The sequence below is a fragment of the Oncorhynchus masou genome, chromosome 1, assembly GCF_036934945.1.
Source record: "Oncorhynchus masou masou isolate Uvic2021 chromosome 1, UVic_Omas_1.1, whole genome shotgun sequence".
NCBI classification, from domain to species: Eukaryota; Metazoa; Chordata; class Actinopteri; order Salmoniformes; family Salmonidae; genus Oncorhynchus; species Oncorhynchus masou.
The window spans coordinates 46321464-46333448 of NC_088212.1; the positions used below are offsets into that span (position 1 = coordinate 46321464).

General features: G+C 41.3%; 1 protein-coding gene across 1 annotated transcript; it reads right to left on the bottom strand.

Moving 5' to 3' along the window:
* Nucleotides 1-32: 32 nt before the first annotated feature.
* Nucleotides 33-10041, bottom strand: LOC135527538 (kinase suppressor of Ras 2-like). The gene is made up of 2 exons (XM_064956404.1): nt 9527-10041; nt 33-182 (listed from the first exon to the last, which is right to left on the bottom strand). Exons 1-2 carry the CDS (start codon nt 9701-9703, stop codon nt 33-35), a joined length of 327 nt encoding a protein of 108 aa, XP_064812476.1. The 5' UTR covers nt 9704-10041.
* Nucleotides 10042-11985: the final 1944 nt, after the last annotated feature.

Here is an 11985-nt window from a genome sequence, read left to right on the forward strand (position 1 = left end):
TCCTTGCATTGATAGAGATACGTAGATGTAAATCAATGTACCTCAGTGACCTCCTTCCTCAGGTTGACGATGCGGAACCAGTGTCCCAGTCTGGGGAAGTCCTGTAGCTCAGTGTTGTCCTCCTGTGAGGCCACTCTCACCTTACAGGACAGCTGGCGACTGAAGTACTTCACCAGCTTTCCCTGCAGGGGGAGACAGATGGACATGTGTGAGTTAGAGATGGTGGAGCACAACCAAAAGTTTTGGATGCATGGAATCATAGTCCATTAGAGCAGTACTTTTCAAATCTCACTTTTGGGACCCCAAGATGTTTCACAAATATGTTGTAGTGCTGAACTAGTTTGATAATTAGTTGATGAGTTGAATCAGGTGTGCTATCTCTGTAATTGTTCAAATACATGTAATGGCCGGGACAGGTTTGAAGTAGGCAGCATTCAATAAAACATATTGTGAAGCTATACATTGTTTGTTTACAAAGACTTTAATGACCTCCAAAACAATAGAATAATATACACTACATGACCAAAAGTATGTGGACACCTGCTCGTCGAACATCTCATTCGAAGATCATGGGAATTTATATGGAGTTGGTTCCCCCTTTGCTGCTGTAACAGCCTCCACTCTTCTGGGAAGGCTTTCCACTGGATGTTGGAGCATTGATGCGGGGACTTGCTTCCATTTAGCCACAATAGCAGTAGTGAGGTCGGGCACTGATATTGGGCGATTAGGCCTGGCTCGCAGTCGGCGTTCCCATTCATCCCAAAGGTGTTCAATGGGGTTGAGGTCAGAGCTCTGTGCAGGCCAGTCAAGTTCTTCCATGCTAATCTTGACAAACCATTTCTGTATGGACCTCGTTTTGTGTAAGGGGGCATTTTCATGCTGAAACAGGAAAGGGCCTTCCCCAAACTGTTGCCACAAAGTTGGAAGCACAGAATCACCTAGAATGGTATTGTATGCTGTAGCGTAAAGATTTCCTAGCCTGAACCATGAATAACAGCCCCACACTATTATTCCTCCTCCACCAAACTTTACAGTTGACATTATGCATTCGGGCAGGTACCGTTCTCATGTCATCCACCAAACCCAGATTCATCCATCAGACTGCCAGGTGGTGAAGCGTAATTAATCACTCCAGAGAACGCGTTTACACAAGTCCAACGGTGGCGAGCTTGGCCATGGAAACCCATTTCATGAAGCTCCTGACGAACAGCTCTTGTGCTTCCAGAGGCAGTTTGGAACTCGGTAGTGAGTGTGTTGCAACCCGAGAACAGACGATTTTATGTGCTACTCACTTCAGCACTCGGCGGTCCTGTTCTGTGAGCTTGTGTGCTTACCACGTCGCGGCTGAGCCGTTGTTGCTCCAAGACATTTCCACTTTACAATAACAACCCTTACAGTTGACCGGGGCAGCTCGAGAAGGGCAGAAATTTGACGAACTGACTTGATGTAAAGGTGGCATCCTATGATGGTGCCAAGTTGAAAGTCACTAAGCTCTTCTGTGAGGCTGTTCTACTGCCAATGTTTGTTTATGGAGATTGCATGGCTGTGTGCTCGATTTTATACACCTGTCAGCAACGGGTGTGGCTGAAATAGCCAAATACACTAATTTGAAGGGGTGGCCACATACTTTTCTATATACAGTGTATTCAGAAAGTATTCAGACCCCTTGACTTCCACATTTTGAAAATTGATTAAATAGTTTCTTTTCTCATTATTCTACTTATAATAACCCATAATTACAAAGCAAAAACTGTTTTTTTGAATTTTTTGCAAATGTATTAAAAACTAAAAAATGAAATTTTACATTTACATAAGTATTGTGTTAATGACTGTACATTTGTTTATGTGTAACTCTGTGTTGTTGTTTTTGTCGCACTGCTTTGCTTTATCTTGGCAGTTGTAAATGAGAACTTGTTCTCAACTGGCCAACCTGGTTAAATAAAGGTGAAATATAATATAAAATAAAAAGTATTCAGACCCTTTACTCAGTACTTGTTAAAGCACATTTGGCAGCGATTACAGCCTCGAGTCTTCTTGGGTAAGATGCTACAAGTTTGGCACACCTGTACTTGGGGAGTTTCACTCATTCTTCTCTGCAGATCCTCTCATGCTCTGTCAGCGATTTTCAGGTCTCTCCAGAGATGTTTGATCGGGTTCAAGAAAAACATCCCCACAGCATGATGCTGCCATCAAAATGCTTCAGTGTAGGGATGGTGCTAAGTTTCCTCAAGATGTGACACTTGGCATTCAGGCCAAAGAGTTCAATCTTGGTTTCATCAGACCACAGAATCTTGTTTCTCATGGTCTGAGTCCTTTAGGTGTCTTTTGGCAAACTCCAAGTGGGCTGTCATGTGCCTTTTACTGAGGAGTGGATTCTGTCTGGCCACTCTACCATAAAGGCCTGATTGGGGTTCTGCAGAAATGATTGTCCCTCTGGAAGGTTCTCCCATCTCCACAGAGGAACTCTGGAGCTCTGTCAGAGTGACCATTGGGTTCTTGGTCACCTCCCTGACCAAGGGAATTCCCCCCGATTTCTCAGTTTGGCTGGGCGGCCAGCTCTAGGAAGAGTCTTGCTGGTTCCAAACTTCTTCCATCTAAGAATGATGGAGGACACTGTGTTCTTGAGGACCTTCAATGCTGCAGAAATGTTTTGGTACCCTTCACCAGATCTGTACCTCGACACAATCCTGTCTCGGAGCTCTACGGACATTTCCATCGACCTCATAGCTTGGTTTTTGCTGTGACATGCACTGCCAACTGTGGGTCCTTATATAGACAGGTGTGTGACTTTCCAAATCATGTCCAATGAATTTAATTTACCACAGGTGGACTCCAATCAAGTTGTAGAAACATCTCAAGGATGATCAATGGAAACAGGGTGCACCTGAGCTTAATTTCGAGTCTCATAGCAAAGGGTCTGAATACTTATTTTAACAAGGTATTTCTGTTTATTATTTCTAATACATTTGCAAACATTTATAAAAACCTGTTTTGGCTTTGTCAATACGGGGTATTGCGTGTGGATTGATGAGGAAATGTTTTTATTTAATCAATTTCAGACTAAGGCTGTGATGTAACAAAATGTGGGAAAGGGGAAGGGGTCTGAATACTTTCCGAATGCCTTGTATAGTGTAGTTTGGATTAACTACCAACTACCAAAACTGCACTCTCAAAAAGTGAAATCCATCTATTCCATACTCTGCCCATGTTCATTAATCACACGTGTTAAAGGTTCAGTGCAGTAAAAATGCATTTTCCTGTGTTTGATATACTATTGGACAACAGCTGATGAAACTAACACTGCAAAAGTGTGAAAAAATGTGATCATTGTTATTTCCTGGTAGTTGCTGGTTGAAAATACAATCTACACAGGACCTTCTAATCCCTACTACTGCAAATAATGGTTATAATAATATTTGCACATCAGTTCTGTGAACAGGATATACGGCAGGAAGTTAGATATATAAAATAATGACCCTGACTTCTGGTGTATTTGCAGAACCACATTAAAGGTCTCGACCCACTTTGCCAGCAGCATACCAACCAGCATCCCACTGCTGGCTTGCCTCTGAAGCTAAGCAGGGTTGGTCCTGGTCGGTCCCTGAATAGGAGACCAGGTGCTGCTGGAAGTGGTGTTGGAGGGCCAATAGGAGGCACTCTTTCCTCTGGTCCAAAAAAATAATATCCCAATGCCCCAGGGCAGTGATTGGGGACATTTCCCTGTGTAGGCTGCTGTCTTTCCAATGGGACGTTAAACGGGTGTCCTGACTCTCTGTGGTCACTAAAGATCCTACGGCACTCATCATAAGAGTAGGGGTGTTCACCCTGGCATCCTGGCTAACTTCCCAATCTGACCATCAAGGCCACCTAATCATCCCCAGCTTCCAATTGGCTCATTCCTCCCCTGTTCTCTCCCCTGTAACTATTCCCCAGGTCGTTGCAGTAAATGAGAATGTGTTCTATGTCAACTTACCTGGTCAAAATGTATAAACTTTACACCAAAACAGAATTTCTCTAGGCCTTTATGAAACTATCATTTATTTGTTCAAAGCAATTTGAGATAATTCACTCTCAATTAAATGTCCTTTACTGGCTGTGCCAAAATATCAATAGAACAACAACAAATTCCTGGACAAACTGAACGACGGTACATCTCTCCACTTTACCCTGCCCATGGCATGGATTGACATTGTTAAGCACACTGATTACCATCTATTTCCTTTTTTTAACCATTAGAAAACAAAGTCTGAATCGTAAATAATGAAATGTCCCTTTGGTAAAGCTATGGTGGCGCGTCCCAAATGGCACCCTATTTCCTATACAGTGTACTACAAAATACACTACAAAAATTAACTGCAACAACTAGCCACTAGCACTACAATTACTGAAACAGGTCTAAGCTATTGTACAATATAAAAGTAAAGTAAAGTAAAGTAAAGTAAACATTTGACATGGATACTCACCAACAAAAACATAAACAATCTAGCAATATTCCATTTCATGACATTTCTCATGGGAGGAAGGAGGACTGCTATCTCTAACTCATTACACACAGCAATTGAATTATCTAAGTCTAAAACACTAAACCTCCACAATGTGAATCTTTTATATGTCAGTAGATCTCTAAGGAGCTTGGCAGATTCATAGACACTTGTTCCTGTGCTCGCATTGCCATGAGAATACTTTATTGGTTCGACAGTTTCTACCCACATCTTTAGTTGAACCAAATTTTTTAAAGATCTTGTTCATGGGCATGGATAGTGGTGTATGAATCGTCCTCTGTCCAATTGTATTTTTTTTAGAACTAGGTCAAAAGCTTGTTTTCAATAGGAGAAGACTCCATTATTCAAGGGGTGAATGGCAAAAGTGGGTAAGCAGCAGTCAATACCACCAGAGAAACAGAAGTAAACACTGGTTTGTGTGAAGGTTGTCTTTTCACACTAATCCTAGGACCCCGTGAGTGTGTTTGAGCTCATAACTAGGGTGAGGAGTTTTCAAGGAAGCGTGCAGTAAAGATCATCATCGACCACGCCCACCCCGGACATCCCCTATTCCAAAAACTCCCCTCTGACAAATGGTTCAGGTCAATCATGACCAAAATCACCCGCCACCTGAACAGTTTCTTCCCCTGTGCTGTGGCCATCACCAACCGGCCATCGGGCTCATAGGGATAAAGAGACACTGCACTCTGTACCAAACACTGCACCTTGCCATCATTGACCTGCAAAACGAATAACTTCACTATGCTGCATTTGCACTATGTATACCTCTGCACAACACTGGTTATGCACTGGATATATACACATCATGGCAGCACCCCACCCTCTGCATATATACATATATCCCCACTGCAAATTGTATATCCTCACTGTAAATCAGCATATACTCTGTTTGTGTTTATTTTGTATTTTCTGTTTGTTGAATTTGTGTAAATTCCTCTGTCTGTGTTTTGTCTGTACGGTTGTCTATTGCTAGCAGCACCAATTCACTGAGTCAAATTCCAGGTATATGCAAATGTACTTGGCAAATAAAAGTGGATCTGATTCTGAGAACCTAATCAAAATCTTATATGATGAAAAAGGCATCTGAGATACAGTATAGTCAAACCTATCCCACGTGCATCTTACTTTACAACAGAGAGATAATGGGAAACATACTCTGACACACATCAGGCCTATTTCTGGACTAAAAAGCAAGCTCAAAGGAGAATCACCAGTGAAAGTGCTTTTTAGTCCAGGGCTATAGGCTTAATCTGCCAGGGAAACCGCCCCACAGTACATTAGATGAGCCATCCAAACATCCAGAAACCTCCAAGGGATAAATTAAGTTGTATTGTATTGAATTGTACTGTACAATGATAACTTTGGTTTAACAATGGTTAAATTGTCCTTCAAATTAGCATTGCACAAAAAGTCAAGACAGCTCTTTTGTGCACAACTAAAAAATCTAAGTGAACCCAAAGCTCCTCAAACCTGTGATGTAAGAACAAGTTCAAAGTATTGAACAGTGCAGGTGGACATTTTACAAATGAAGTAATATCCCAAAATTGCAATGCTTTCATATTCGAAATAGTAGTTTCTATAATAATGCATATATCAGGGTTAACACAGGACTTTGTCCGAAATTCAACAAAGAAGCAACAAGTGCAGCAAAGATATATGGAGTGCAACTGGTGCATGATTCTGCTATAAGTGCATAAGTCACCTGCCAATGAGTCTACACACTTGACCCGACTTGGAGGAGACAAGGTAAAGGGGCAATCTGCAGGTCAAACAATAACAAAGCATACATACTGTACCGCCACCACTTTTTGCCACTGTTATGGTAAAAAGCTGAGGGATGGGGCTGGAGAAATGTAACCAATGTCATAGACAAAGCCATAGATGCAAGGACTCCATGATATGTATTTCCACTATGTTTTTAAGCTAGGCCTACAATATTTGTTTACATTACATTGTTTACAAACAATGGAGTAAAACAAGTTTATTTTTAGGGCTTGAAGGGGTACAACAGCTATATGTAAAAAAAAAAAAAAAAATGGGTATACAGTGCCTTCGGAAAGCATTCAGATCCCTTGACTTTTCCCACATTTGGTTACGTTACAGCCTTATTCTAAAATTTATTAAATAAATGTTTTTGCTCAGAAATCTACACACAATACACCATAATGACAAAGCGAAAAAAAAAATTTAATGTTTGCAGGTGTATTCAAAATAAAAGACATAAAATACCTTATTTACGTAAATATTCAGACCCTTTGGTATGAGACTTGAAGTTGAGCTCAGGTGCATCCTGTTTCGATTGATCATCCTTGAGATGTTTCTACAACTTGATTGGAGTCCACCTGTGGTAAATTCAATTGGTTGGACATGATTTGGAAAGGCACACATCTCTCTATATAAGGTCCCACAGTTGACAGTGCATGTCAGAGCAAAAACCAAGCTATGAGGTCGAAGGAATTGTCTGTAGAGCTCCGAGACAGGATTGTGTCTAGGCACAGATCTGGTGAAGGGTCACAAAACATTTCTGCAGCATTGAAGGCCCTCAAGAACACAGTAGCCTCCATCATTCTTAGATGGAAGAAGTTTGGAACCACCAAGACTCTTCCTAGAGCTGGCCGTGCGGCCATAAAGGAGAAATCGGGGGGAATGCCCTTGGTCAGTGAGGTGACCAAGAACCCGATGGTCACTCTGACAGAGCTCCAGAGTTCCTCTGTGGAGATGAGAGAACCTTCCAGAAGAACAACCATACCCTACCAATCAGGCATTTATGGTAGAGTGGCCAGACGGAAGCCACTCCTCAGTAAAAGGCACATGACATCCCACTTGGAATTTGCTAAAAGGCACCTAAAGACTCTCCGACTATGAGAAACAAGATTCTCTGGTCTGTTGAAACAAAAAATTGAACTCTTTGCCCTGAATGCCAAGCGTCACGTCTGGAGAAAACCTGGCACTAATCCTACAGTGAAGCATGGTGATGAAAGCATCATGCTGTAGCGATGTTTTTCAGTGGCAGGGACTGGGAGACTAGTCGGCATTGAGGCAAAGATGAACGGAGCAAAGTACAGAGAGATCCTTGATGAAAACCTGCTCCAAAGAACCCAGGGCCTGAGACTGTTCACCCTTCAACAGGATAATGACCCTAAGCACACAGCCAAGACAACGCAGGAGTGGCTTCGGGACACGTCTCTGAATGTCCTTGAGTGGCCAGCCAGAGCCCGGACTTGAACCTAATCTAGCATCTCTGGAGAGACCTCAAATAACTGTGCAGCAATGCTCCCAATCCAACCTGACAGAGTTTAAGAGGATCTGCAGAGAAGAATTGGAGAAACTCTCCAATTACAAAAATGTCTAAAAACTTGTTTTTGTTATGTCATTATGGGGTATTATATGTAAATTTATAAGGGTAAAAAATGATATAATCCATTTTAGAATAAGGCTGTAGCGTAATAAAATGTGGAAAAGGTAAAGGGGTCTGAATACTTTCCGAAGGCACCGTATGTCATTAATTGAAAAGTCCAAAAATGGATGTACCAATCACAGATTGTCCTTTTTATGTAAACAATCTAAAGCTTTTGTCCAACACAATCAATCAACCAATCAAAAAAATAATAAGTCAATGAAATGTATTCATAAAGTTCTTACATCAACAGCCTGCGAGACAGGCAACTGCTTGACCACTTGTGAATACATTATTACATCATGCTAAGGAAGTGTTATTAGAACTAATCAGGAAGAAGAGCAACTTTATGTAAATCCTCTACTGTGCCCTCTGCCTCAGAAGGCCCAAACAATGTGCATGCAAACACCTGCACATACACTACACCTAAATGGGCCTTAAGAGGCCCATTGTCAATGGTAGAAATTATTTTTTTTGTTTTTAATGCGACCATGTTTTTCCTGACTGAAGATACTTGCATGACACAGCACAGTTTCGCTGAGTCAAACTATTAGCCCTACATTTCAAAGTGGTGTTTTTGGTTGGTAGCTAGGGAGTGAGGAACTTCACACTGTGAACTTCTGTTAGATCAAATAATTGTGGCAGCTAGACATATCATGGTATCTATTCAGCATGTTCTATTCACACTAACATGTAGGCTAATGAGTTAATTTGTGGCCATACTGAAGGCCTAGTTATATATGCATACTATTCCTTAATCTGTGGTCACGTAAACGTCATTATACATTTATTGCAGGCCAATGCCATCTCATCATGTTTAGGATAATGAAGTTTCCCTATTTTACTCACACACATCAAGTCCCATCACATTGGGCCTCGGGTTTATATAGTTCCATTTGAAATCACCGCCTGGAACACACCAGGGAATGTCTACGTAGTCTAAACCACATTGGGGCCTAAGTGCATCTGAAATGTACACAGGGTATGCAGACCCTATTTTATTAATTTGACAAACAAATATATCTATGTTTTGATATTAAAAAACACAACATTGGATTTGGATAATATCTTGGCCATTACATAACGCAATTTACGGAATACCCTGTGGGCCAATTAAATCAGATGACAATTTGAAGCAATTTCACTAATACACACTTGCATAACAGTCGTGGCAATATAGCCTGGCGGATAATAGAGGCGCGAGCTGATGATAATGGCAATGATGACGATAATAATATATATCATACACATATCATGTTTAGGCCTCAAAGTTCTCATGGAGAATTCGGGTGGAGAAGAGTGCACGGTGCTAAAGCTGAACATTCCACCTTCCTTCCACCACCTGCAGAATGCGCAAGCCCACAACAGCTCGCTCACTGCAGCTACAGCTTCTTGATTTATTACACTGCATAAAACACATTTAGGCTGTAGGCATATAACATATAAATAACACAGTATTCCAATTGTATAGTAGTCAGCCGTTTCAACGACATTGAATAATGTACATTGATGTTGATTGACAGACGTGACAGCCAACCCCACATTGATTTAGATCCAAATGCATAGCTTGGTTAGCCTCAATGTAGCCGTAGCCTATTCATTCTACAGAATGGGTGCTTTTGCTTACCTCCAGCGTTCGTATTTCTTTTTGTGTCAAGTCGTTGGATGTGGCACATTTGGTCCTCAAACCCTCCAAGCTGGAAATGCTTATGTCTATCATATTTTGAACCAACTCGCACTGCTGCAAAGCTTTTTGCAAACTCAAATGCTGCTCGTCGCTTTGTGTCATATTCTCCTCGTCCATAGTTTGCGAGCAGTGGTCGTTTTTATGTGTACTTCAACAAACAATACTCTACTCGGGGACAAAAAGGTGGAAATAGCTCCATGTAATAAAGTACCCTGCAAAACGCCAGCCAACGTGGTGTTATAATCTATTATATACACTGGTTTAGAAACGAGATGTGATCTATGTGAAAGTCGACTTCATTGTAATAGTCCTTGTATTCCAGGTGGTGGTTCATCAAGGTGTTTCTGATTGAGCCTGGTACTGATGCTGAGGGTTATATCGTCAAACACATTATGCAGATAGCCTAGGCTATACCTCCTCAACAAAAATCAGAACACAACCGATCAAGTCTTATCTAATAAATCCAGTCATAACTGATCAATAACGCTAAAGCAGCTTCTTATAATCATTTTTAAAGTGATGCTGTGTGGATTGGGTACAGGTTCTACCGTCACACATGCCAGCAGCTGCATCCCGGTTCGCTCCCACCACCACACCGACATGTTTCACGTCAATCAAATCCACAGCAACAGCATTACCCATGGAAGCTGCGGGAGAAGGGGGGGCACCGTTTGGGGCACCATCAACGAGTGATGCTGCGTGTAGGAGGAGTTATCGCGAGATTATATCAGTGCAGTGAGCGTGAATTCAGTTTTAACTTCATATCAGTAGGTAGTTTCCATCATCAGCTCCACATTATAATTGTAATATATTGTCAGTCTGGTAGGGCCTGTATGTCATTGGATTGGGAGAATTTTTTTATCTAGGCTTTTCTAAAACTGCCCTTGTAAGGCTACTTGTATCTTGGTCAATTGACACACACACACACAGATGTGGTAGTAAAAAAGAACTGATCACTGCTTGCAGTGAAAAAGGTTTATACCTTCAATATATTTTTTTTAACAAAAGTGAGCAAGCTGTTGTGCAAAAAAAGTACTTGTGTTTACCCTCCACTGCACACACACACAGACAATAACCATACATTTTATGTTACAATTGTATACTCCAAATTCACTGCAACAGTTATTGCCTGTCTGTCCAAATTAAATCACAGAACGATGAGTGAGCCTGAGTAGGCCAGGCCAACATCTCTCACTGAATTATACTTTATGACAGCTCTTTCTCTTGTGGGTGGAAATAAACAGGGGGGCAATATAGAGCATTTACAAGTGAGTGTCATCTTGAATGAGGCAGGGTAGTGGGGAACCAGTGATTTTTATGACATTTCCTCCATCATCTGCAGAGACAGACAGCATTGTGTCTCACTGCTGGACTGAACAGGCATGGTGCTGTGCTGCCTGCTGGAAATCCCTCATCACACAATTAAAAAGTGATACTTGGCTTCCAAGGCTACACTACATTGTTGCCCAGTTTCTAGTGATTTCTAGAATGAGTGTGTTGTGCCCCATGTAGAGTATGTGATCAGAAATACAGCTAATCAAGCAATCAAAATAGTTTATTGTAGGCTGTCAGCCTCCAACAAGACAGGATTCTTTAGGTTAATGATTTTTGGCACCCTGTGTTGTCTCTTGAACTAAATACTTTGATTCAACTGCCAGATTAAAAGACAAATGTCAATCACTTTTTGATAAGAGCACATCTAAGTGCTACTAGGCTACATTTGCATGTATTTCAGTGAGTCAAATTTATTCACAAATTATTGATTAGCATAACTATCTGTACAATCCAAATGGCAGTATACATTGCGGTCCACAATTAGTTTTGAAACTTGACCGCACCAACATACTTTGTTTGCATTCATGGTCACGATATACCCGATTTTGCCTTTGGTAACTAGGGGAAACTGGCAGGGGGGGCACAACTAAATTTAAGTCAATCGTGGGATTACCTCTCCCACCAATGCATTCTACAATGGAAAGATGACCTTAATCGTAAAAGGCTTTGGCGTTTCGGTAAAAAATAAGACACGCTTATCACAAAGGGAGTAGCTTCTGGCGTGTTTTTGCTATTCACCGTTGAACTGAAAATTATCCTAGCACCGCCGAAAGTGATTACCACATCCGCTTTACTTCCGGATTGAGGTTCGTATTGTTTGAGAATGGGCGTCAATACTATGTAAAATTTATGAACACCGCGTGGTCATTTAGCTAAAATATGACCATGTCAGAATTTGCCCCATCTACTACTTTCGAGTGAGTAGTCCTTTTCGTCGTTAATGGACCGATCTCTTGAATGTGGTAAATCTGTAGTGAATAAAATGCACAAAAACCGTATACATCACATCAACGCTGTTTCGTTAATTTGAAATGGCAGAATGGCTTCACTAATGACTGGTGAGA

Excerpts from the sequence above, each read along its gene's own strand:
- LOC135527538 (XM_064956404.1), bottom strand. The coding sequence starts at position 9,703 with ATGGACGAGGAGAATATGACACAAAGCGACGAGCAGCATTTGAGTTTG. Across the intron at positions 183-9,526 it reads AAGAAATACGAACGCTGGAG|GGAAAGCTGGTGAAGTACTT; the intron begins GTAAGCAAAAGC and ends CTCCCCCTGCAG.